General features: G+C 41.7%; 1 protein-coding gene across 1 annotated transcript; it reads right to left on the bottom strand.

Moving 5' to 3' along the window:
* Positions 1-297: 297 nt before the first annotated feature.
* Positions 298-26,717, bottom strand: KCNJ10 (potassium inwardly rectifying channel subfamily J member 10). Its single transcript, XM_068135342.2, has 2 exons — positions 26,378-26,717; positions 298-6,252 (listed from the first exon to the last, which is right to left on the bottom strand). The coding sequence occupies exons 1-2, from the start codon at positions 26,417-26,419 to the stop codon at positions 5,068-5,070; spliced, it is 1,227 nt and encodes a 408-aa protein (XP_067991443.2). The 5' UTR covers positions 26,420-26,717; the 3' UTR covers positions 298-5,067.
* Positions 26,718-27,997: the final 1,280 nt, after the last annotated feature.

Here is a 27,997-nt window from a genome sequence, read left to right as displayed (position 1 = left end):
TGATTTAGCTGACTTTATGATGTCACAGCACTAATTCCATTGCACAAACCGATTGAGTGGACTGAACCGTTTCCTAAACTGAGGATATCTGAATTGCTGTGACTTTGCTGGCTTCTGGTTGGTGGAAAACACTCGGCACACCCAGTCAGTCGAGTCAGCAGGTGCAGTGAAAATCGGCCTCCTGTGGCGTCTGCAGGAAGTTTCTTGGTTATTGGTTAAGGAAGTGCAAGGGTACCAAACTAGGGAACCTGCCAGAATATAAATTACAATTAAAAGAAAACATCGCTTTTCACACAATTCTGACAATTCTCACCTTTATTTTCTCTCAAGCCTTCTAAACAAGCTTCCAAAGCAATCGCGTCTAGAAGCACAGGAGATATAACCGATTTAAACAGATTTTACTTTAATTAACATCTTAAAGACATTCATATGTCGAGGCCGAAGACACATTCGACCGATCGAGACACACTCAAGCTTTTGTGCGAATTGATTCCACTCGAAACATTGAGCAGTTAAAGTGCGGAGCCGGAGCAGCTATATTGAAAACTTCAACCAGATTATCTCATAATCCCCCAAATTCAATGAGATGATGTCGTGAATCAAACGGTTTGGTAAAAAGAATTCAACATCCGTGCATATCCATTTCTGATCTACCATTGCCTTTACATAATATATTCATACAAATATGTTTCACAATTATACAAGTTTATAATATTTGAGATTACAATGTATGTGTTCCATCGGATTTCCTCAATCCCACTTATGACACCATAAATAATCATTGCCATATGTTGTGTGTGTTCCAACAGATTTATTAAATCCCACTTCTGACACCATTAATAATCATTGCCATATGTTGTGTGTGTTCCAACAGATTTATTAAATCCCACTTCTGACACCATTAATAATCATTGCCATATGTTGTGTGTGTTCCAACAGATTTATTAAATCCCACTTCTGACACCATTAATAATCATTGCCATATGTTGTGTGTATTCCAACAGATTTATTAAATCCCACTTCTGACACCATTAATAAATCATTGCCATATGTTGTATGTGTTTCATCGGATTTCTTAAATCCCACTTCTGACACCATTAATAATCATTGCCATATGTTGTGTGTGTTCCATCAGATTTATTAAATCCCACTTCTGACACCATTAATAATCATTGCCATATGTTGTGTGTGTTCCATCAGATTTCTTAAATCCCACTTCTGACACCATTAATAATCATTGCCATATGTTGTGTGTGTTCCATCAGATTTATTAAATCCCACTTCTGACACCATTAATAATCATTGCCATATGTTGTGTGTGTTCCATCAGATTTATTAAATCCCACTTCTGACACCATTAATAATCATTGCCATATGTTGTGTATGTTCCATCAGATTTCTTAAATCCCACTTCTGACATCATAAAAATTGTGGCCGTATGTTGTATGTGTTCCATCGGATATCTTAAATCCCACTTCTGACACCATTAAAATTGTTGCCATTTGTTGTTTGTGTTCCATCAGATTTCTTAAATCCCACTTCTGACACCATTAATAATAGCTGCCATTTGTTGAATGTGTTCCATCAGATTTCTTAAATCCCACTTCTGACACCATTAATAATTATAACTGTTGCCATATGTTGTATGTGTTTCATCGGATTTCTGAAATCCCACTTCTGACACCATTAATAATCATTGCCATATGTTGTGTGTATTCCATCAGATTTATTAAATCCCACTTATGACACCATTAATTAATCATTGCCATATGTTGTATGTGTTTCATCGGATTTCTTAAATCCCACTTCTGACACCATTAATTAATCATTGCCACATGTTGTGTGTGTTCCATCAGATTTCTTAAATCCCACTTCTGACATCATAAAAATTGTTGCCATATGTTGTGTGTGTTCCATCGGATATCTTAAATCCCACTTATGACACCATTAATAATTGTTGCCATTTGTTGTATGTGTTCCATCAGATTTTTTAAATCCCACTTCTGACACCATTAATTATAGCTGCCATTTGTTGAATTTGTTCCATCAGATTTCTTAAATCCCACTTCTGACACCATTAATAATTATAACTGTTGCCATATGTTGTCTGTGTTTCATCGGATTTCTGAAATCCCACTTCTGACACCATTATAATGGCTGCCATATGTTGTATGTGTCCCATCAGATTTCTTAAATCCTACTTCTGACACCATTAATAATAGCTGCCATTTGTTGAATGTGTTCCATCAGATTTCTTAAATCCCACTTCTGACACCATTAATAATTGTTGCCATATGTTGTATGTGTTTCATCGGATATCTTAAATCCCACTTCTGACACCATTAATAATAGCTGCCATTTGTTGAATGTGTTCCATCAGATTTCTTAAATCCCATGCCTGACACCATTAATAATAATTGTTGCCATATGTTGTATGTGTTTCATCGGATTTCTTAAATCCCACTTCTGACACCATTAATAATCACTGTTGTTTGTTGTATGTGTTTGAGGTTACAATGACGTTCTTGTGGTTTTCTGAACTATAACTCCCCAACTCAAACTCACCTGGAACAAAAGGAAAGTTTGCTCTGAACAGCCAATTGGATGTCAGGTTCACCATCAGTACGTCCGACAGCAGCAGCTGTGTGATTTACTTTCTCCTTACACCCGTCTATCACTTCTTCTCTTTCGCTGGTGTGCACTACACCATACACTATTTGTAGGTAACTAATATTTTCCCTCTATTCTAGCCACTCTACCAACTGAGCGATGTCTCTCCATGACGTGGAAATGTCCGATTAGGACTCTGCGGTGGCTCTCGGTAATATTTAATTAAAGAAAAGGATGAATTAAAAAATATATGACGTAGGAAGTGTTCAAACTCATAATCAATAGAAACCTCATGTGCCCTTCCATACTGTGATGCCTAAATGAGCAGAATTTGTAAACCCGAGTGCGTGATCAATCACGTGATGCGTTAAACACACTCCAACAATGGTAAGTAAACCCGTGTGGTATTGTCCGCTGATTATAAAATGAAGTTCGAAATTTAAATTTCTTTCTTAAGTTATCTAAGCTGAATGGACTCATGATTACTATTTTTTATTGTAATTCTTACAAACTCACACTTTTTATATATAAAATAGCTTTCCGTCCACAAGTTCACAATTTGTACTTTTCACTCAAATTTACACTTTTGTTCACTTTCTTTGATACAACACTTGATCAATATCATGTTTTACCCTCAATTGGTTCATTACCATTTGACAATCCAAGTTGATATTCGTTTTGTTTGTATTGATTATTGAGACCCATCAATGAACCTCAATTTCGTGAAGACGGCCATCTAAAAGGTGCAATGATTCAATTTAGTGACCGGTTTGTCTTGTTTGCACACAATTTTGACACTCAGAAGAGTGAGAGGAAGAAGGCCAAAAAGTAACTCACTGACAGTGAGACAACACGTGGAGTCAACAAGAAGATGAATGAACAGGAGGAGGAAGAGGGAAGGAAGAGGGAAGGATTCGATGTTTACTGACCGAGCAAGCTTGGCTATCCCCATTCCCCATTATCTTCTAGAATCACAAATAAAGCAATAACCCACTTTGTTCAATGTCAACTTTGGTTGAAGTGCACCTTTTATGGTTTGTAATGCATCTCAATACACCTTGAGCAAATAATTATTCTGCAAGCTGGCATCTCAAACTTGTTTGATCAATAAGCCCACATCTCAATTTGGCTTGATCAGAAAGCTGGCACCTTATGGGTAGTGGCTCGGTCAACAAACTGCAGGTAGCTTGAAATGGCTCGATCTGCAAGGCAGAATTTTGAATTGGCTCCATCAGTTCTATGGCTCCAAAGTGCCTTTATCAGAAGTGGTCACCTTGTATACTAGCTCCATCAGCAAGCTGGCATCTCAAACTGGGATACTTAGCTAGCTGGCATATCAAACTAGCCTTATTGGCAAGATGGCATATTGTGCAAGCTGGCATCTCAATGTGCAGCTGGCATCTCAATGTGCAAGCTGGCATCTCAAACTGGATCAATAAGCAAGCTGTCATCTTCCACTTGCCATCTAGTGGTTTCTTAGCAGCATGACAAACCAAAGCTCTGTCCGTATCTTTAACCTTTGTGATGGGTTTTATTGTAGAATTGCTTTGCCACTATAACCCTGTAAAATGTCTTGATCTCAATCCCACTTCTGACACCATTAATAATCATTGTCGTTTGCTGTATGTGTTCCATCAATTCTCTTTAATCCCACTTCTGAAACCATTAATAATTTCATTGCCGTTTGTTGTATGCGTTCCATCGGATTTCTTCAATCCCACTTATGACACCATTAATAATTAATCATTGGTTTGAACGTGTTGCATGGGATTTCTTCAATCCCACTTCTGACACCATTAATAATCATTGGTTTGAATGTGTTCCATCGGATTTCTCACAAACACGAGCTACGTACATTCATTATCTGTTCTTGAACTTCTGTTTTGTCGATATATTCAGCAACATCGTTTCATTGAGGCCATCAAGACAGTCACTGAAAGGCCCTTGGTGCTACATTCAATAATTCCTTTGTAAGTATAAGACCCAGGTTTAGTCCAATCTCGGACAACATCTTACTTAATGTAATTCATTCAAATGATGCTTGAACTTCATCACTATCATAATACTTCATCTAAACTATAAAGGCACTCACCAACTTGGCTCTGAACATGACAATTCAGTGAAATTAATATCAAATTGTGCACATTTGAAAGTCTACTCTTTGTCTTGTAACTTTGGGTAAAATAAGCTTGGGTCTTGCTAGCTCACTTTCTGCGTTAAGTTGGGTGAGAAGAGTTTAAAATACTCCTTCATTAACAGCTTGGGTTACATCAAAATTTCCTTTGCTTGACTCATCTCCCAAATTAGTCATCCACTGTATACGTCGTTTTAAGCAGTAACTAAATAAATTATATGATATAAAAAAGACTTTCTCCTAAAAGTCACGATCCTGTGTTATCTAAATCATTGAGTGACAGTAAAAACGCTTGACAAGATAGACGAACCAGCATCTTTAAGTCAGACATTGCTAACCCGGATGCTCGACTGCACATCCACATCCGCGTTCTCTTGAAGCTGATGGCAAGATGGCGACTGTTTTTCGTTCTCAGTCTCAGCAGGTGGATCAAAGGCATCGAAGGAACAAGGCGGTGTGGCAACGGGCCGGACCTTGTCAAAGTCCCTGAAATTAGCAATGTACTTGCCATTAGCAGTCAGAGAAACAACCGGGAGGAACTCATAGCCCCAGAGGATCTCGTTCGGTAGGTAGGAAGTCCTCACCTGGCACGCCGCACTTGTAGATTCCACCGTGCCATTGAGAAAAACCACCAGCTCAAAGCAACTCTCCTGGAGATTTTCGGCAGTGAGGTCGTGCAAAGGGCTTCCATGGTCAATCTCATGGCAGAATGTGAGTGGGAGGATGAGGAAAGGGCAATCTATTGAGGTGTCTACGTGAAAGTTAACGTTGGTCTGGTTTAGTCGAATGGTTTCTCCCTCATGTGTTACATACGTCTGTAAGAGTTTTCCACTCACCTGGCATCCGAGGAGCATGCTTTTCCGCATGTTTGCCACGCGTACCATAAGGCAGAGCCGCCCGTTAAAGCACCCTACAATGGCGTACCTGCTGAATCGAATGGTCTCTGCACGTTTTTTTGGTCGTGCAATTTTTGCCAAGAATGTCCCTGTGACGAAGATCTCGAGAACGGTGGTGAAAACCAGTTGACCGATGAGAAGAAGTACAGCCAACGGGCATTCCTCCGTAATGCAGCGGAAACCATAGCCGATGGTGGTCTGTGACTCGAGTGAGAAGAGGAAGGCCCCGGTGAAGCTCTCAACATTCATAACGCATGGTGTGTGATTCTTTGGAGGTTTAAACATTGCCAGATCTCCATGCACTAATGCCAGGAGGTACCACAGGAGACCAAAGCCAAACCATGTACCAATAAAGGTAGCTCCAAAAAATGCTAACTTGAATCGCCACTTCATGTCGATGAATGTGGTCCACAGATCTCGAATGTACAACATTCCTTGACCCTCAATGTTTCCAATCTTAACGTTGCTGCGTCCATCTTTGGTGACCACACGTTTGCCATGATGAATCAGCGACTCCGTTTCAGAAGCCAGAGGGATGTCTGGGCCGAGCACAGATTTGTCTTCACTTGTGTCGATGTGGTCGGACATGTTGTCCTGTTGTGACGAGCGGAGCTGTGAAAGGAGACAGATGCAGAAGGTATAAATTAGGACTGAAGCAGGACAATAAATATAAATACAGGTCATGGAGTACGGTGGTACGACATATGGAGGGATGGCCCGAAAAAAATGGCCACCCCATCAAAGGAGTACAAATTGATATTTAGGGTTCTACGGGATTTCAACCAATCCACATCACCCCACAGACAAATTATGACACAATGAAATTAAATAAATATTTATTTAATACATGTTTGGCTTATCCATGGATGGAAATAATCCACATAATAAAAGGCAATGTCTGTTTGTGGTGTCGTTAGGTATACAAATCTGTATGCGCCTACTTCGAGGTCTTAATGGTGCACAACTAGGGGTAGTTTTATATGGGGAATCCAATGGCAGTCTTTAAAATTACTGAAATCGCACCCCCCGAGCGCGAACTCAAAAAAAAAGAAAGAAAAAAAGGCGGGACCACGAAATATTTGACCTTTCTAGAAGGGTCAAAATTTTTTACCCTTTTTCTATTGGACAATTTAAATAGTCTCTGCCTCCCTAAGGTCTCCGCCCCTCCTAATAATCCTATATAAGCCATGGCGTTACTTCAACATTCATTTTAATAGCGAACGTTTTCGCCACGTTTCTTCATTATTGTCCCCCGTCGCACCACGGAGCGAAAGGGGGATTATGGTTTTCCCCTCCGTCCGTGTGTGCGTGCATGCGTCCGGCGTGCGTGCGTGCGTAAGCGAAGGACCGAATTCTAATTTGGTGTGTGGGTGCAACTAGGCATATGGAGGAACCCTATTGAAAATTGGGTCGCCACGTCAAAATCCAAGATGACCGCCGCCATGTATGTCTGACGCCATGTATGTCTGAACCTTGTGAGCGGAATATCTTGAAAAATAAGCGAAGTACCAACTTCTAATCTGGTGTGTGGGTGTATCTAGGCATAAGGAATAACGCTCTTGAAAATTGGGTCGCCACGTCAAAATCCAAGATGGCCGCCTTGCGTCTTCCACTTTATCAACTCACATCACTTCAACGACAGGGGACCTAGACGTAACGCTTGTTATTATTATTCCTATTTCTCCGATTTATTCCTATTTCTGCTCGAACTTCTGCCTGAACTAAAAAAAAAAAAACCCAAAAAGGCGGGACCACGAAATATTTGACCTTTCTAGAAGGGTCAATTTTTTTTACCCTTTTTCTATTGGACAATTTAAATAATCTCCACCTCCCTAAGGTCTCCGCTCCTCCTAGTAATCCTATACAAGCTACTAGTACCCTACTGCAAAGCCGCAATGAGCCGGCGAAGCCAAAGCCTCTTGCCACTATTTTACCCATCACTATGGTATCAGTAGTTTAGGTAGTTGGTAGTAGGTAGGTGTAGTAGGTACCGTACCTAGTTCAAAATGACACCATTTGCATTCTGGATGAGATTAAAATTTATAAAAATTTCCTTCTTGATTAATTCGGTGAATTCCGTCTCAACTTCGGATATTTCCGGCCGTGAAAAACTATCCCCTACGGCCGCGAGATTTCTAAAAAACAATTCTTCGTCAATTTTAGAATATTTGACGCCGTTTTCAGCCTCTGAAACGCGGTAATAAGCTTTTTTAAAATATTTTTTCAAATGCTCGAATCTCATTGATTTTGACCGGTGTTTGGTGACGATTTTCGTTGAAGATATTAAACCAGGGCCCGTGTGGGCCCGGGGAACGAGGTTGGTCTTAAAGTATTTTAATCACAAATTAGACGTGCATAAGATTGTGAATCAAAAAAAGACGGGTGAAACAAACTCCTATTGAACTTTTTCGCAATTTTTTATGCATACTTCCGCATCCGCAAGATGGCGGCCTCCATGGAGCGATTTTGTGTGTCAAAGCTTCGAAATTCTCAAAGGATTCAGAAAAATCTGGCTTTTCAACATAATACATACGCGTTCATTCACAACACCGGCTTCGCCGGTGTTACGGATTCGTCACTTCCCTTGTTGTGGTTTTCATCCACTTGAAATATTTCTGGTTCCATGTATTATTATTGTTGTTGTTTTTAGGGAAATAGCAATTATTATTGTCAAAAGGTAAAAAGGTTAATGTTTTAAATGAAACAGGAACCGGACGGCGACGAAGAGGAAGAGGAGAGAAAGAAGGCGGAGCGAGTGAGTCAGACAAGAAAGCCGAGCCGCTCCGAGTTCTGAAGCGAACGTTGTCGAACGGGAGTCACTAGCGAACTTTCGGGTTTCCCGGGAAAGGGATTCCTGCGACAGAGTTGTCATTGCTGTGACCAATCAACCTGCGTGTCAGGTTTTTAGCGGTGGATTCCGAGGAGAATTATCGCCGGGTCATTACGTCTCAAGAACGGGTCGTTGGCCATTTTGACTCGCGCGCTTCGCACGTCGAGCAAGGTTTCTTTGCTTCGTCAGCCGTTTTCACCACTTTCAGACGTATCTGGTGTGTGTGTGCACCGTGGCTTTTGAAGATTAATTGCGGTTCGCCGACTGTGAGCCGTGAAAGTCCATACCCGAGGGTGTGATTTCCCAGTCGCCTGGAGGGCGCCTTTGTGCAGCTTTGGCTGTGTGACTGTACTTGCCATCCGCACAGGATTCGGGTCTCGATTGGACATCGTTCTGGCGATCGCTGGAGTGAATAAACTTTGGCTGGAAGCCGGGAATAAGAGACATTGGGGAATGTTCTTAGTTCACTCACTTGGAGCACAGTGAGTTATATATTACGAAACTGATGGTACCATCATAGGACATATGGATTGTACTTTTGATTACTATTATTGTTGTACTGTTTCTTGTGTGATCTTAATACAATATTTGTTTGTGAGTAACAATTGGGGTGGCTTCTCCATTGATCTTTGACATACAGAATAACACATTTTTCTGCCATGACTCCTCTCGGGGCTCGGAGGTACACCGTGACCAGGGGTTCGGGGAGGAGCACGTAACACCGGCTATAAGCCGTGGCGTAACTTCAACATTCATTTTAATAGCGAACGTTTTCGCCACGTTTCTTCATTATTATTATTATTCCTATTTCTCCGATTTATTCGTATTTCTGCTCGAATTTCTGCTCGAACTAAAATAAACCCAAAAAGGCGGGACCACGAAATATTTGACCTTTCAAGAAGGGTCAAATTTTTTTACGCTTTTTCTATTGGACAATTTAAATAGTCTACGCCTCCCTAAGGTCTCTGCCCCTCCTAATAATCCTATATAAGCCGTGGCGTTACTTCAACATTCATTTTAATAGCGAACGTTTTCGCCACGTTTCTTCATTATTATTATTATTCCTAATTCTCCGATTTATTCCTATTTTTTTATTCCGATTTATTCCTATTTTTTTATTCCGATTTATTCCTACCTTCGAAAATCTCCTATTTATTCCTATTTTATTCTGCTCGAATACGAATATTCTGCTCGAATAAAAGATGAACAGCAGCATGGAGGGATGGTGTAGATTTGTGACAAGTGTAGCGCCAAAAAGTGGGATAAAGAAACACCAGGCATGTGTTGCACTAATGGCAAAGTTCAGCTGACTATGCTTCCTGAACCACCTGAGCCATTTAAGGATCTTCTTCTTGGCACCACTCCAGAGTCCAAACATTTCCTTCAGAACATTCGGAAATACAATTGTGCCTTTCAAATGACGTCATTCGGTGCCAATGTCATCACAGAGGGAGGATTCATGCCAACATTCAAAGTTCAGGGACAGATTTACCACAGTAAATCTCTATCTCTCAATGGTGAAGAATCAATTAACAAATTTTCTGATCCGGACCCTGATCCGGATCTTCACCAAAATAAAATCGATTCTTCCTTGTCATATACCAAACCTGTCCACCATTCTTCCGAATCCGTCTACACCTTTTTGAGATATCCTCTTCACAGACAAACAGACAAACAAACAGACAGAGGTGAAAACATAACCTCCGCCCACCTTTGGTGGCGGAAGTAAATAGGATATCACAAATGGAATTATTTTTGCTTTGGTGTTTTCATTTACAAAAAGGAGTGAAATGTTATCATGTCTCCCAAAAGTTTGGACTTCTGATTCGGGGTTGCTCCACATGAAAGTCAAATTCACCGCTCCCCTTCCACCTGAATCAAAGATAAGTTTTCCAAACCGGATCGGTCGTGTTTTTCTGTTATCATCTGTTTCACAGAATCATTCCAGTTGTATTGAGATCGTTTCAACAATCCTCCCACAGGATGTCCCTGACTCCTTGGTGTCCATCCCTGGCTATTGTATCCTCAGGTTTGATCGACCTGAACCCCATCCTAGCAGCAGAGTCGCACTGTACATCAAGAGCTCCATTTCTCACCCTCCATAATGTGCCATGAGCACAAAATAAAATTAAATGTGGCTGTGTGCGTGCGAGCGTGCATGGGTGTGTTTGAGGTTCTGGTATTTGGTCATTTTCTTTGTTTCTGCGTCGTTTAGGCCAAAATCACTGGGTGCTGATATCAATCATCAATGCTGTCTTCTCATTTTTGTTCCTGAGTACAATGTCCAGATGCAATGCTTTGTTTTCTATGTTCACGCTCGATGGAATCATCAGGTCATACATGAGCATGACGTCATCATTTTCAAGCATTGCCCTTGGTTCATGTTTCCAAGAGTTTTCTGGTATTGGGATGTTTAATTTTTTACAGATATGCCAATAAATGACTTTGCATACTTTGTTGTGCCGTTGTGTGTAAAGTTGTTCTGATAATAGTTTTTTGCATCCAGAGTGCAGGTGACTAGGACTTTCTGTTTCTGTCTTGCAGAATCTACACTTGTCCATCTAGTTGAGTCCCACCATCTTTTTTAATCCATTGGTGTAGTGTCCTTGATCTTGGGCATTTATTATAATTTGTTCTCCGTCCCAGTTGAGCTGACCTCTTCTTAGCCATTCCAATGAGCCTTCTTTGTCTATCCCCACTCTGGCCAATTATTTTTTGTATTTTCCTGCTCTTTTGTCATTCTCCCAGTTGTTGGTGTATATTTCTTGATCGTTCTTTTTATATATTTCTTTGCCTTTTTGCAATTGTTGGGGCTGTATTTTTTGGGGATTTTTTGTTTTGTTTTTTGTTGTTTGTTTTTTGTCTACAAGATCGAGGCTCGTGTAAGAGCTAACATTCATCACATAAAAGCAAACTGACATAAAACATAAGATAAAGGGAGACAAGATGGGGAGAGAGAGGGAAGCACACAAGTACAACAGCAGAGAACAGGGACATCGGGAGATCTGTGGGAGGGAGAGGGCTTTGGGGGAGGGGCATAGGAAGGGGTGGTGGGAGAGGTATAAAACACATGGACACTGCGAGGACTTCCAGGAAAGAAGTCGGTATTTCAAAAAAGTGGATCTGCGGTGAATTAGCAGGGGTAGAAAAGATCAAGGTTTTGGATGGGGGAAGATAAGAGATGGTGGTGAACAGCTGTTTTAAAGACCTGGAGGGAGGAGTGGGATTGAAGAGAGTGAGGGAGTTTGTTCCAGAGGTGGGAGAAAAGAGGAATAAAAGAGTGAAGGTGAGCAGAGAGTCTTGATTTTGGCAATTTCACCATAAGAGGGTTTCTGGCAGATCTTGCACGACCTGTACGAATATTTGGGGGATAGAGCACAGACAGAGCTGGGGGAGCTAGGCCAGAGAGGAGTCGGTAGAAGACAGAAAGACCTCCAACCTGCCTGTGGTGAGTAAGTGAAAGGCCCTCGGAGTTAGCTTCATGGCCGGAGATTTTTTTTTGTTGTTATACAAGATCGAGGCTCGTATAAGAGCTAACATTAATGACAAAAAACAAACAAAAAACAAACGGACACATAAGACGAAATAAAGGGAGTGGGAGACAAGATGGGAAGGAGAGGGGGAAGCACACAACTACAACATTTGAGAGCAGGTATATCGAGAGATCTGTGGGAGGTAGAGGGCTTGGGGGGTGGAGGCGTAGGAATGGGGGTGGGGGTGCGAGAGGTAAAAAAAACACATGGACACTGCTAAGACTTCCAGGAAAGAAGTCGGTACTTCAGAAATGTGGATGTGGGGAGAATTAACAGGGGTAGAAAAGATCAAGGTTTTGTATGGGGGAAGATAGGAGATGGTGGTGAACAGCTGTTTTAAAGACCTGGAGGGATGAGTGGGATTGAAGAGAGTGAGGGAATTTGTTCCAGAAGCGGGAGAAAAGAGGAATGAAAGAATGAAGGTGAGCAGAGAGTCTTGATTTTGGCAGTTTCACAAGAAGAGGGTTACAGGCAGATCTTGTGTGGCCTTTAGGAGTACTGGGTGGGACAGAGCACAGACAGGGCAGGGGGGGGCTAGGCCACAGAGGAGTCGGTAGAAGACAGAAAGACCACCAACCTGCCTGCAGTGAGTAAGTAAAAGGCCGTCGCAATCGGCTTCAGGATTCCAATAATTCTGCAATCGGGAGATTCCAATAATTCTGCAAGCTTTGGTTTCAACAGCATGAAGCCGCGCGAGGTGTGAGGCAGGAGCACCAGCCCAAAGGGGAGAGCAGTATTCCATTGAGCTGTGGATGAAAGCCTTGTATGTGGCGAGGAGCTCAGATGTGCCAAGGAAGGAATTCGCACGACGGAGAATGCCCAGTCGGCGACTGGCTTTGGAGGCCAGCTTGGAAATGTGTTTTTCCCAGGAAAGATCATGGCAGATTGTGAGACCCAAGAGATTGAGTGACAGAACTTTTTGGAGAGGATTGTTGAGAAAGTAGATGGGAGTGTTGTCCAGACGGTCTTTTCGAAGAGACATAGTGAGAGTGTGAGATTTGACAGGATTGAAAGACATGTTCCACTTGTTTGACCAGTCTGATTTTGTCCAGGTCTGCAGAGAGTGAGGAGACTGCAGACTGCCGATCTGAGGGATGAGGTAGGGAGCGGCAGAGAGTGGAGTCATCAGCGAAGAGATAGAGAGGATTTTCCAGAGAGTCAGAGAGATCAATGATGAAGACCAGAAAAAGCACAGGGCCCAGAACACTGCCTTGGGGAACTCCAGCCTGAACAGGAAGGGGAAATGAGAGAAATCCATTCAGGGCCACACGTTGACTCTTACCAGAGAGGAAGTCCGCAAGCCATGCGTGGAGATTTCCATGGATACCATAGGAGGAGAGTTTGGTGAGCAGAGTGGGGTGCCAGACCGTGTCGAAGGCACGTGATATGTCAAGGGAGACAGCTCTAATTTCGTGTTTGACATTGAGAATGTCTATCCATTGTTGAGACAGCAGAAGCAGCATGTCCAGAGTAGAGTGACCTGGTCTGAAACCAAATTGATGATCAGAGATTTTTGATTGTTTGTGAAATAAATGTTAGCTCTTTCACGAGCCTCGATTCAGTATACAAAAAAGAAGAAAAAAAAAAAGCCTTTGGAGAAGAGGAAGGATTTGATATCTGAAGTAATGATGGATTCCAGGACTTTGCTGATAATTGGGAGAAGGCTGATTGGTCTGTAGTTGCAAGGATCTGTTTTTGCACCTTTTTTGTGTAAAGCGGTAATGTTGGCTGATTTCCAAGCTGATGGCAGATGACCTTGAGCAAAGGGGAGGGTGTGAAAGAGTGGCAGAGCAGGATTTTAGGACCCATGGGCTGATGCCGTCTGGTCCAGTTGCAGAATCAGAGTCAAGGATTGACAAAAACTTATCCACCTTGTCAGGAGAAAAGGACACAGAGTCCAAGAGCAGCTGGGTATGTCTGGGTACGGTGGGTACAGAGAGAGACGGGTCTTGCACCCAAGATTTTGAGGCAAACACAGAGTTGTGGAATTCAGCTTTTTCACGTGCGGAGTCAGCTGTGTAGCCGTTTGAGGTAAGGGAGGGGATGGAGGGGGAACAAGTTTCTGTCAAAAGAAAAGTTTCTGTTTGTCAAAGTTTGTCAAAGAAAGAAAGAAAGAGAAAGTTTGTTTGTTTGTTTGTCAAAGTTTGTTTGTTTGTTTGTTTGTCAAACAGACTTTGACTGTTTGACTTTTGACTTTGACTTTGACTTTGACTGTTTGTCAAAGATGACTCTACTCTCTGTCGCTCCATTCTTCATCCCTCAGATCGGCAGGCTGCAGCCTCCTCACTCTCTGCAGACCTGGACAAAATCACAGACTGGGCAAACAAGTGGAACATGTCTTTCAATCCTGACAAATCTCACACTCTTACGATGTCTCTCCGAAAAGACCGACTGGACAACCCTCCCATCTACTTTCTGAATAATCCTCTCCAAGAAGTTCTGTCACTCAAACTTTTGGGTCTCACTATCTGCCATGATCTTTCCTGGGAAAACCACATTTCAAATCTGGCCTCCAAAGCCAGTCGCCGACTGCGCATCCTCCGTCGTGCGAAGTCCTTCCTTGGCACACCTGAGCTCCTCACCACGTACAAGGCTTTCATCCGCAGCTCAATGGAATACTGCTCTCCCCTCTGGGCTGGTGCTCCTGCCTCACACCTAGCTCGTCTTCACGCTGTTGAAAGCAAAGCATTCAGAATCATTGGAATCTCCCGCGATGAAGCTAACTCCAAGGGCCTCTCACTCACTCACCGCAGGCAGGTTGGTGGTCTTTCCGTCTTCTACCGACTCCTTTCTGGCCTTGCCCCCCCCCCCCGCTCTCTCTGGGCTCTGTCCCGCAAATATTCCTACAGGTCGCACAAGATCTGCCTGCAACCCTCTTATGGTTAAACTGCCAAAATCAAGACTCTCTGCTCACCTTCACTCCTTCATTCCTCTTTTCTCCCCCCTCTGGAACAAACTCCCCCACTCCCTTCAATCCCACTCTACCCTCCAGGTCTTTAAAACAGCTGTTCACCACCATCTCTTATCTTCCCCCTTCCAAAACCTTGATCTTTTCTACCCCTGCTAATTTCACCCCAATTCCACTTTTTGAAATACCAACTTCTGTCCTGGAAGTCCTTGGTGTCCTTGTGTTTTATACTCCTCCCACCCCCCCCCCTTCCCACGCCTCCTCCCCCCAAGCCCTCTCCCTCCCACACATCTCCCTGCTCTTAAATGTTGTGTGCTCTCAAGTGTTTGTGTGCTTCCCATTCTCTTGTCTTCCGCTCCCTCTTTTTATATATTTTGTTTGTCTGGTTGATTTGTTTGTGAAGTAAATGTCAGCTCTTTCACGAGCCTCGATTCAGTATACAAAAAAACAAACAAACACCAGAAACAGATTTGACCAGATGCCACCAGGATTTGGAAGAGGGAGACAGGTTTTAGAGTTCAGTCTTGAGAGTGGAGAGATATTGTTTCCTGGCTCTCCTGAGGGTGGACACACACTTGTTCCCGACTTTGTGAAAGGAAAATTAGATTGCCTTCCATTGGATTTGCCTTCCAGGAGGCGAACGCAAGTTGTTTCAGGGCAACTGCCTCACTCCACGATTCCGTGTACCATGGACAGGAGGCAGGATATGACAACTGAAGACGAGATGGGATAAATCTGTGCATGAGAGAGAGAGAGCAATTTACTTTGGAAGAATTACCAGGATGAGTTGATGTCAGAGGCAGTAAAGATGGGAGACCAGTCCAGATGGTCCAGATGTTGTTTCATTTTCCTGTGGACAGGACACAGAGTCTGTGTTCTGTGTGGACACAGTTCTGTGTGGCATCTTCTATTCGCACCTGTTTTTGGAAATTCTTTGCAAGGTGAGTTAGGGATGTTTTTTCAGGTTTATTGTGTTCATGTTTGTTTACAAAATGCATCCGATAGTCTGTTGAGCATTTTACTTGCTGAGCTAGTCCTTTACTTGTCGCTCTGTGCTTCTGGTTGAGTTCCATCAGGCCGTTTCCTCCCTTTCGTCTCGGCAGGTACATTCTCGGGATGCACTGGTTTTTGTGAAACATTTTGTGGATTGTAAGGATTTTTCTTGTTTTGATATCTATCTTGTTGATTTCTGATTGTAGCCAGTTTATTATTGTGAAGCTATATTGGAACACTGGTACTGTGAGCTGGTTTAGGTTTTGATTTTGTTTCTTGGGGAGAGGTATGTTTTCAGGATCAGCTTTGTTCTACATAGGTATTCTTTGGCGATTGTTTTGAGCATTTGTTTGTGAAATATTTGGTGGTGCTCTTCTACTCCGAGGTATTTGTATGATGCTTCATTTTCTTCATAACTGTTGTATTGTTGTTTCAACGTCAATTTTTATGTTGTCTGTTTTTGTTGGTTTACCTTGTACAAATGTGCAATTGGCGCACTTGTCTAGTCCAAATTCCATTTGAATGTCTTCGGAAAACTGTTTTTGTAGTTTTGGTTGTTCTGTCAATTTTTTGTCGTTTGGTGCGAAGACCTTTAAATCCGTTTTAAATCAGGACAGTAGATGTGTCACCTTTCCTTTTTCTTTGGATGTTCGTCTATTGGTTGTTTGGGTGTATCTGTGTCCTTGTTCATTGATGAGGTTACTTCGTGCGTGCAGAGCCAGACAAAACAGAAGGCGGGGGGCGAGGGGGGAGGGGGGGGAGAAGACTGTCTCCCTGGAAGATTCCACGCCGTATCTTCACATTCGTTGTTTCGATATTTCCTTCTGAGTGCTATAATATCAATGTGATATTCCAGAGCTCCATTGCTTTCTCAATCAGTTTGATTATTTGGGGATTGATTTTGTATATTTGCATGCATTTTATCATCCACGAATGTGGGGCACTGTCAAAATCTTTCTTATAGTCTATACAGGTGGTGGACAATTTCGTTCTTCGCATCTTGCAATTTTTTTAAGTATGGCCTCGTTCAGTAGTAAGTGGTCATTTTGTGTGTGTGTGTGTGTGTGTGTGTGTGTGTGTGTGTGTGTGTGTGTGTTTGTGTTACAAGTGTGGTAGAGTATGGAACTCATAATGGAGGTCGAGCATTCCATCAAACAAAAGCTCCTCTGTTTGTCATCATTGCTTCCTCCACTAAAAGCCTTCCCTTTGACCCCACAGTTCACCCTGTATTTGTTTGTAATGAATTCAAACTGTTTGAGAGGGTGAAAGGAGATCATATAATTATATAATGGTGGTTGGTCAGGATGGCCAGGGATGGAAACATCACACGTTGAAGAAATGGAGTGTCCTCATGAAATTGACAATCTCCTTGTCCGTGCAATGTCGCAGGTAAGTGATTTTTTTTTTTTTTTTTTGTGCACAGAGTCGAGGCTCGTGAAAGAGCTAACATTTATCAAACAAACAAATCAAACAAACAAGCAAACAAAGTATATAAAAAGGGGAGCGGTCGACAAGATGGGGAGAGAAGGGGAGGAAGCACACAAACAACATTTGAGAGCAGGGACATCGGGAGATGTGTGGGAGGGAGAGGGCCTGGGGGGAGGCAGGATAGGTATAAAACGGAAGGACACCAAGGACTTCCAGTAAAGAAGACAAAAGTCACCTCAAAAAAGTGGATTTGGGGTGAAATTAGCGGGGGTAGAAAAGATCAAGGTTTTGGATTGGGGAAGATAAGAGATGGTGGTGAACAGCCGTTTTAAAGACCTGGAGGGAGGAGTGGGATTGAAGAGAGTGAGGGAGTTTGTTCCAGAGGCGGGAGAAAAGAGAAATGAAGGAGTGAAGGTGAGCAGAGAGTCTTGATTTTGGCAGTTTAACCATAAGAGGCTTGCAGGCAGATCTTGTGCGACCTGCAGGAATATTTGGGGGATAGAGCCCAGAGAGAGCTGGGGGAGCAAGGCCGGAGAGGAATCGGTAGAAGACGGAAAGACCACCAACCTGCCTGCGGTGAGTAAGTGAAAGGCCCTCGGAGATAGCGTCATCGCGGGAGATTCCAATGATTCTGAACGCTTTGGTTTCAACAGCGTGAAGACAAGCTAGGTGTGAGGCAGGAGCACCAGCCCAGAGGGGAGAGCAGTATTCCATTGAGCTGTGGATGAAAGCCTTGTACGTGGTGAGGAGCTCAGGAATGCCAGGGAAGGACTTCGCACGACGGAGGATGCCCAGTTGGCGACTGGCTTTGGAGGCCAGCTTGGAAATGTGGTTTTCCCAGGAAAGATCATGGCAGATATTGATACCCAAAAGCTTGAGTGACAGAACTTCTTGGAGAGGATTATTCAGAAAGTAGATGGGAGGGTTGTCCAGTCGGTCTTTTCGGAGAGACATCGTAAGAGTGTGAGATTTCTCAGGATTGAAAGACATGTTCCACTTGTTTGCCCAGTCTGTGATTTTGTCCAGGTCTGCAGAGAGTGAGGAGGCTGCAGACTGCCAATCTGAGGGATGAGGAATGGAGCGGCAGAGAGTGGAGTCATCAGCAAAGAGATAGAGAGGATTTTCAAGAGAGTCAGAGAGATCATTGATGAAGACCAGAAAAAGCACAGGGCCCAGAACACTGCCTTGGGGAACTCAAGCCTGAACAGGAAGAGGAGATGAGAGAAACCCATTCAGGGCCACATGTTGACTACGACGAGAGAGGAGGTCTGAGGGATTTATAGCACTCTTAAAAGATGAACAATGTGATTTGGAAACACACATTTAAAGCACTGTTAAAAGAAGAACAGCATGATTGGGAAATACACATTTAAAGCACTGTTAAAAGATGAACAGCGTGATTGGGAAACACACATTTAAAGCACTGTTAAAAGATGAACAGCGTGATTGGGAAACACACATTTAAAGCACTCTTAAAAGATAAACAACGTGATTGGGAAACACACATTTAATGTGCTATTAAAACCTGAGCAGTGTGATTGGGAAACACACATTTAATGCACTCTTAAAAGATGAACAGCGTGATTGGGTAAACACACATTTAATGTGCTATTAAAAGCTGAACAGTGTGATTGGGAAACATACATTTAAAGCACTCTTAAAAGATAAATAACGTGATTGGGAAACACACATTTAATGTGCTATTAAAAGCTGAACAGTGGGATTGGGAAACACACATTTAATGTGCTATTAAAAGCTGGTCAGTATGATTGGGAAACACACATTTTATGTGCTATTAAAAGCTGGGCAGAGTGATTGGGAAACACATTTAATGTGCTATTAAAAGCTGAACAGTATGATTGGGAAACACACAATTAATGTGCTATTAAAAGCGGGTCAGTGTGATTGGGAAACACATATTTAATGCGCTATAAAAAAAATTAACTCGACACCTCTTATCCTTACTCTCCCCAATGTTTTATCAGAACGAGCTGATTCATCACACGTTTACGGATTGCTTAACCCCAATATTGGGCTGTTGAAAAATGTTGTCGCACTTTTTTTTTGTAATTTGCGTTACGTAAAGCGTGATGACATAACATAATGTAATACTTGATTACCGTGCGTTCTGACGTACTGTGCATTCTGACGTACCGCGTGTTCCTATCGGTTTGATTAAACCTTCGTATTATTTGGCATATGATGAGATTTTTAGGGTCCCTCATCGTGAATAACACTCGCCCCAAAAATAGGCAATGGTTTCACTAACTTGTGTAATGTAACGCTTGATCATGTTACGTAATGCTTGATTCCCGTGCATTCTGATACACCGTTCATTGACAGGCTTGATTAAACTTTCCTATTGTTCGACATATGATTCCATTTTTTCGGGATCCCTCGCCGTGAATAACAATCGACCCAAAACAGAGCCAATGGAAATCTGACGCAACAAACCCAGACAGTGTATAATGAGCAGAGATCTACAGGCCTAAATTGTTCGTCCCACCAGAAAACCAAAATGTCGGCCATATCATTTCATCTCGGTGCTATGGTGGGTGGAGTCAAGCGGCAGATGTGGGTGTGGTCTGGCAGCTATCCAACCAATGGGTATACATTTCAAAAATTGACCCCCAATAAGAACCCGCAACAACAACAACAACACAACAACAACATCAACAACAACAACAACAACAACAACAACCAAGGACTTGGTTCAAATGTATTCTTTGTTGAGTTGTTCAGTTTACTCGTGTCCTTGTCCTGCGTATAAGTGTCTTCGTAGAATGTCTCCAATTGTCTCTATGTGGAATGGCTCTGATTGTCTCTTCGTGGAATATCTCCAATTGTCTCGATGTGGAATGGCTCTGATTGTCTCTTCGTAGAATGTCTCCAATTGTCTCTATGTGGAATGGCTCTGATTGTCTCTTCGTGGAATATCTCCAATTGTCTCTATGTGGAATGGCTCTGATTGTCTCTTCGTAGAATGTCTCCAATTGTCTCTATGTGGAATGGCTCTGATTGTCTCTTCGTAGAATGTCTCCAATTGTCTCTATGTGGAATGGCTCTGATTGTCTCTTCGTAGAATGTCTCCAATTGTCTCTATGTGGAATGGCTCTGATTGTCTCTTCGTAGAATGTCTCCAATTGTCTCTATGTGGAATGGCTCTGATTGTCTCTTCGTAGAATGTCTCCAATTGTCTCTATGTGGAATGGCTCTGATTGTCTCTTCGTAGAATGTCTCCAATTGTCTCTATGTGGAATGGCTCTGATTGTCTCTTCGTAGAATGTCTCCAATTGTCTCTATGTGGAATGGCTCTGATTGTCTCTTCGTAGAATGTCTCCAATTGTCTCTATGTGGAATGGCTCTGATTGTCTCTTCGTAGAATGTCTCCAATTGTCTCTATGTGGAATGGCTCTGATTGTCTCTTCGTGGAATGTCTCCAATTGTCTCTATTTGAATGGCTCCAATTGTCTTTATGTAGAATGTCTCCAACTGTCTCTATGTGGAATGTCTCCGATTGTCTCTTCGACACACAATAATTGTAATTTCTGTTATGCAAGTTCAGCAATTAGCTTTGTATCTAACCACAGGATGGTGTATGAAAACAAGGTAACTATCAAACTAGACAAACCTTAATGGAGCAGAAAACACACACACACACACACACACACACACACACACACACACACACACACACACACACACACACACACACACACACACACACACACACACACACACACACAAACACATATATATAAACTGTGAGAAATAGTAGAAACTCCACAGTACGAGCAGGGAGCAGGGCGTCTCATTTGTATTAAATAAATAGTCGGGAGATTAAATCAGACGCGGACGTCGCTGCAGGGCGGTCGATCTTTAATTCTCGACAAGCTTTCGACCAACAAAGGTCTTCTTCTTAGTCGTCCCCAAAGGTCTTCCGCTGAACTTGGGGACGACGAAGAAGAAGACCTTTGTTGGTCGAAAGCTTGTCGAGAATTAAAGATCGACCGTCCTGAAACTCCGTCCGCGTCTGATTTAATCTTCCGATTATATATATATATACACACACACACACACACACACACACACACACACACACACACACACACACACACACACACACACACACACACACCTATTATGCACACACACACACACACACATACATATTATGCACACACACAATCCTCGGCTTTCACGTTTATTTTGCCAGCGACAATTTCTCGTTCAGAAGTTTATTTGTTTGTACTGAGTTTCTGATCGAACACATGTGTGTCCGCACCATATCTTGTGCCCGATGGACGAGTTTGCAAAACATTCAAGAGTAACAGATCTGATAAGACATCGAGAGTCGATAAACAAGCTACGATTGCGTAAACAAAGACCTCATGGTTCGGCTCAGAGAGGGCGATGACATTAATGGGGAAAGTGAATACACGGAGTGAATACTGGCACAGTGTGTGTACACTTGGTTAGTGTGATATTGTGTGTGTGTGTGTGTGTGTGTGTTTAGTGGGGGTGGTGTGTGTGTGTGTGTGTGTGTGTGTGTGCATGTTTGTGTGCGTGTGTGTGTGTGTGTGTGCATGTTTGTGTGTGTGTGCATGTCTGTGTGTGCGTGTGTGTGCGCGCGTGTGTGTGTGTGTGCATGTGTGTGTGTGCATGTGTGTGCATGTTTGTGTGTTTGGTGTGTGTGTATGTGTGTGTGCATTTGTGTGTGCATGTGTGTGTGTGTGTGTGTGTGTGTGTGTGTGTGTTTGGTGGGGGTGGTGTGTGTGTGTGGTGGGAGTGGTGTGTGTGTGTGTGTGTGGTTGTGTGTTTGGTGTGTGTGTGTGTGTGTGTGTGTGCATGTTTGTGTGCGTGTGTGTGTGTGTGTGTGCGCATGTTTGTGTGTGTGTGCATGCGTGTGTGTGCATGTGTGTGCATGTTTGTGTGTTTGGTGTGTGTGTGTGTGTGCATGTGTGTCTGTGCATGTGTGTGTGCGTGTGTGTGTTTGGTGTGTGTGTGTGTGCATGTTTGTGTGTGTGTGCGTGTGTGTGTGTGTGCATGTTTGTGTGTGTGTGCATGTGTGTGTGCATGTGTGTGCATGTGTGTGTGTTTGCTGTGTGTGTGTGTGTGTGTGTGTGTGTGTGTGTGTATGTGTGTGTGTGTGTGTGTGTGTATGTGTGTGTGTGTGTGTGTGTGTGTGTGTGTGTGTGTGTGTGTGTGCATGTGTGTGTGCATGTGTGTGCATGTGTGTGTGTTTGCTGTGTGTGTGTGTGTGTGTGTGTGTGTGTGTGTGTGTATGTGTGTGTGTGTGTGTGTGTGTGTGTGTGTGTGTGTGTGTGTGTGTGTGTGTGCATGTGTGTGCATGTTTGTGTGTTTGGTGTGTGTGTGTGTGTGCATGTGTGTCTGTGCATGTGTGTGTGCGTGTGTGTGTTTGGTGTGTGTGTGTGTGCATGTTTGTGTGTGTGTGCGTGTGTGTGTGTGTGCATGTTTGTGTGTGTGTGCATGTGTGTGTGCATGTGTGTGCATGTGTGTGTGTTTGCTGTGTGTGTGTGTGTGTGTGTGTGTGTGTGTGTGTGTATGTGTGTGTGTGTGTGTGTGTGTGTGTGTGTGTGTGTGTGTGTGTGTGTGTGTGTGTGTGTGTGTGTTGTGGGGCATGCTTGTAAACTGCGAGCAGCATCCTCCGTGCACACATAATAAATATAATCTGTATTTATTTAATTAAGTGGATTCTGCATTCAACGGATAATTCATGGAAAAGATTAAATCATCAGAATAAGTTCTATATTTAAGAGTTTAAAGCTATAATGATGTTTACTGTCAAAAGTTATCAAATAAAACCGTGGGTATGATGGATCAGTGATAAAAACTGCAGGTTAAATGAGAGTGTTAACAGGTTAAAATGTTGGTTATTCATAATCTGTTTAACTAAACAATAATAATGTGAGTAGATACCGTTTATATAAATAATTAAATATATTTAAACATGCACTGCACACCGTCCTTAAACGATTAATATTAGGCAACGCAAAGAGGCAGAGTTTATGATTATAAGTAGGAGCAAAAAGATATAACCGAAATAAAGAACAAACAGTGATTGTGATATGTATTACCTCCGCCACCAAAGGTAGATGGAGGTTGTGTTTTCACCCCTGTCTGTCTGTCTGTTTGTCTGTCTGTCTGTGAAAAAAATATCTCAAAAAATTGTGGATGGATTCAGATGAAATTTGGCAGAGATGTAGCGTATGTGACAAGGACGAAATGATTCGATTTTAGTGAAGATCCGGATTCGGATCCGGATACTAGAATTTTCAAAGTGTGTGTGCATGTGTGTTTAAAGATCCGGATACTTCACCATTGGGAGATCGGGCCAAAAACGATACATAGCAGGATATCTCAAAAAGGTGTGGACGGATTTGGACGAAACTTGGTGGAGAGGTGGGGTGTGTGACAAGGACTAATCGATTCGATTTTGGTGAAGATCTGAAGATGGATTCGGATACGAAAATTATTTAATTATCAAGTGATTCTTCACCATTGAGAGATCGGGTGAAAAGTGATAAATAACATGATATTTTAAAAAGTTATGGACGAGTTATGACTAAACTAGGTGAATGAGTTGGTTAGGTGACAAAAACAAGCTAATTGGATTTTGGTTCAGGTCTGGATCCAGATCTGACCGACCAGTGAATTACCAAACTAACTGTTCAGCCTGGCGGATCTCTGTGCTCGACTGAGTGCCGTTCAGGTTGTACCTGCTTCCACATTGCCCATGTTAACAGAGCGAATTAATAGTTATCGTGTCAAGTTAACATGTTCATTCTTTATATTAAATTTGATTTAATTTAGGCGAGTGGGATGGTCTAGAGCTCTAGACTCTAGAGGTTGGGCAAGTAAGATGTTTAGTAGGATGGGTTCGATTCCTGACTCAGCCATAAACTCTGATCCCGGTGTTTCACAGGCAGGTGATTCATCAATGTGTGTACAGAACCCTCGGATGGACGTTAAATGGGTGTCCCATCTGCTGGCGTCAGTTGGTGGACATGATATGTCTCACAGTGTTCTTCACAAAGAGTGGGCGAGCTATCGCCTGCACCCTGAACAAATTACAAATTCCTGCCCTGACTTCCTTAGCTGGAGTGGCGACCCGACGACTTCAGCAGCACCAATGCTCGTCATAGAGTGTGGTACATGATGATGATGATGATGATGATGATGATGTCATAGAGTGTGGTACATGATGATGATGATGATGATGATGATGATGATGTCATAGAGTGTGGTACATGATGATGATGATAATGATGATGTCATAGGGTATGGTACATGATGATGATGATGATGATGATGATGATGTCATAGAGTGTGGTACATGATGTTGATGATGATGATGAAGATGATGATGATGATGTCACAGTGTGGTGCATGATGATGATGATGATGATGTCATAGGGTATGGTACATGATGATGATGATGATGATGATGATGTCATAGGGTATGGTACATGATGATGATGATGATGGTGATGATGTCATAGAGTGTGGTACATGATGATGATGATGATGATGATGATGATGATGTCATAGAGTGTGGTACATGATGATGATGATGATGATGATGTCATAGAGTGTGGTACATGATGATGATGATGATGATGATGATGATGATGTCATAGGGTATGGTACATGATGATGATGATGATGATGATGATGTCATAGAGTGTGGTACATGATGATGATGATGATGTCATAGAGTATGGTACATGATGATGATGATGTCTATACTAGTGGGGCATGATTGCACGTGTGCATACAGAATAAATGTTTTATCTATTTCATGATGTGGTTTGTGGTTACATTCTGCAAGCAGCTAAATAACTGAAGTAAATCAAGAATTAGTGATTATAATGAGATCTTTATTTAAAAGTTTACACCTACAGTATAGTCCTTTTTAAAATGTAAACACGGCGAAAGTTATAAAACAAGAGGCTGAAGAGGCCTTTGTTAACATTGCCAAGCAACCAGTTCATTGCAAGCTCCATTGTCTTGGGTCACGTGAGCAGAGGGATGCTGCACCGACCGACTTTTATTCACGGATATTTTTGTTTACGGTCAATTTCCGATGGTTTTGCAGTTTCTCTCCTGGGATATTGGCTTTGAGTTACATCAACATGCGAAATTTCAGCTTTGTACCCCACCTCGAAGGTACGAAATGTCATGTGAATGACATGACAAATGTTATGTTAACTAAATGTTATGTCAGTGAATCAATGAGTCAGTGGTTAGAAAGAGCCTTACATTTTAAATATATGCAAACACACCTGTTTAAACAAATAAACAAATAGCGTCAAATACAATAAATACCAAATAAATACCAAATAAATAAACAAATACCAAATACAATAAATAAGTATATTAAATACCAAATAAAATATATAATAAAATAAAATATAAATACCACATTAATATAAAATATAATAATTAATAATATATAATAATAGAAAGACACACACAATAATAAATAATAAATAATAAATAATAAATAAATAATAATAATAATAATAATAATAATAATAATAAAATATGAATACCAAATTATAAATAAAATATAAATACCAAACAAAATAATAATAAAATTCTAATAAAATATAATAATAAACACACACAATAAGAATAAATAATAAATAATAAATAATAAATAATAAATAATAATAAAATATAAATACCAAATTATAAATAAAATACAATTTATATCAAATCCAATAAATACCAAATAAATAAAGAAATATCAAATACAATAAATATAATAAATACCAAATAAAATATACAATAAAATATAATATAAATACCAAATTATATTAAAATATAAATACCAAAAAAATAAAATAAATAAATAAATAAATAAATAAAATATAATAATAAACACACACAATAATAAAAAATAATACATAATAATTAAATAATAATAAAATATAAATACCAAATTGTAAATAAAATACAATAAATACCGAATGCAATAAATACCAAATAAATAAAAAGAACAAATAAATAAACAAATACCTTGGAGTAGCGTGTTGGAAATACCATCGTAATTGGCAACATGTTTGCCGCTGACCAGTTTCACACTCACAAGCAAAAACTAAGCACACAAGCAAGGCCAAAGTGCAAACCCGCAGAGATTGTCCGACAGATGGAAACCTAACCACAGCTCTCTGGCTTCCTGGTGGCTTTTTGACTATTGGACACTCAGAATATAGGAAAAGTACATGGGAAACGGGTAACGAAAAAAAAAAAAGAGAAATAGAGAATCACGGAGAAAGAAAGTGTTGCACCAGAAGGAGTATAAACAGATGCAGATGGACAATTGGAAAGACAGAAGTTGTGCATTCAGACACTAAACAATTTTGTGCAATAGGAAAGCCAGACTGCAAACTGCTCGTCCCGCCCTCTTCCCTCCCACATTCCACAGATCCTGGTTGGAAGCTGGAACTGAGTGTTGCGACATCCTGCCCAGGATGAGAAAATCTCGTCATAGAGTGTGGGAAAAACAAATCTAAAAAAATCAAAAATTCCACTGACATTATTGGGTATTTGGTGTAGATCATTTTATCCATTTTAAATTCAGGCTGTAACACAACAAAATGTGAAAAAAGTCAAGGGGTGTGAAAACTTTATGAAGGCACAGTGCCAGGACGTCCCCGCAGAACCACAAGGAGGGATGATCGCCAGCTGCACCGGTTAGTCCGCAATGGCCGTCTGGTCAATTTTGTCATTCCGGTTAGTCCAGTCAGTCCAGTCAGTCTAGTCAGTGCAATCAGCCCAGTCAGTCTAGTCAGTCCGGTCTGTCCAGTCAGGCTAATCAGCCCAGTCAACTCTGCCAGTCCGGTCAGTCCAGTCAGTCCAGTCAGGCTAGTCAGTCCAGTCAACTGTCAGTCCGAGTGTCATAGCAAAGGGGTTGAATACTTATTCTCTGTCAATTGGCTGTCAATCCGGTCAGTCCGGTCAACTCTGTCAGTCTGGTCAGTCCAGTCAGTCTACTCCAGTCAGGCTAGTCAGTCTGGTCAACTCTGTCAATCCGGTCAGTCCAGTCAACTCTGTCAGTCTGGTCAGTCCAATCAGTCTGGTCAGTCTGGTCAACACTGTCAGTCCAGTCAGTCTAGTCAGTGTTGTCAGCCCAGTCAATCTAGTCATTTTAGTCAGTCCAGTCAGTCCAGCCAACTCTGTCAGCCCGGTCAGTCTAGTCAGTTTAGTCAATGAGTGTGTGTGGTTAGGTGGAAGGTTTGAGTGTGTGAATTGTGGGAGAATGTTGTTTCATATTACAAGTAAATGAAAATAGAAATCATCTTACAAGTTGATATCCGTATTACAGACTTGGCATTTAATATGGAATTTTTTTTTTTCCTTGACTTGGGTTTACTTTCTTAACTCAGTATATCAATCTGGTGAGTTTCTTTTACACTTTGGTGATTTATTTGTTAAAAGAACCATGTCACTCATTGTCTGTCGCAGCAAGAAGTCAACAACAGGATTTTATCACAGGTGGCGTGGCAAAATGTACGGACAGGTGCATTTGATGATTGGCTTCACAGTCGGGTATACAAGGGTTGTTGCGTTCTGTATTATTGGAAAACAACTGCTGCACGTCTCCAAAAGTTATTGCCGCTTCCTCTGGAGATGGTC

Source organism: Myxine glutinosa, chromosome 14, assembly GCF_964187855.1.
Source record: "Myxine glutinosa chromosome 14, kmMyxGlut1.1, whole genome shotgun sequence".
In the NCBI taxonomy this organism is placed as follows: domain Eukaryota; kingdom Metazoa; phylum Chordata; class Myxini; order Myxiniformes; family Myxinidae; genus Myxine; species Myxine glutinosa.
The sequence above is the reverse complement of the archived record's forward strand: the minus strand, read 5'-3'. Positions and strand labels throughout refer to the sequence as shown.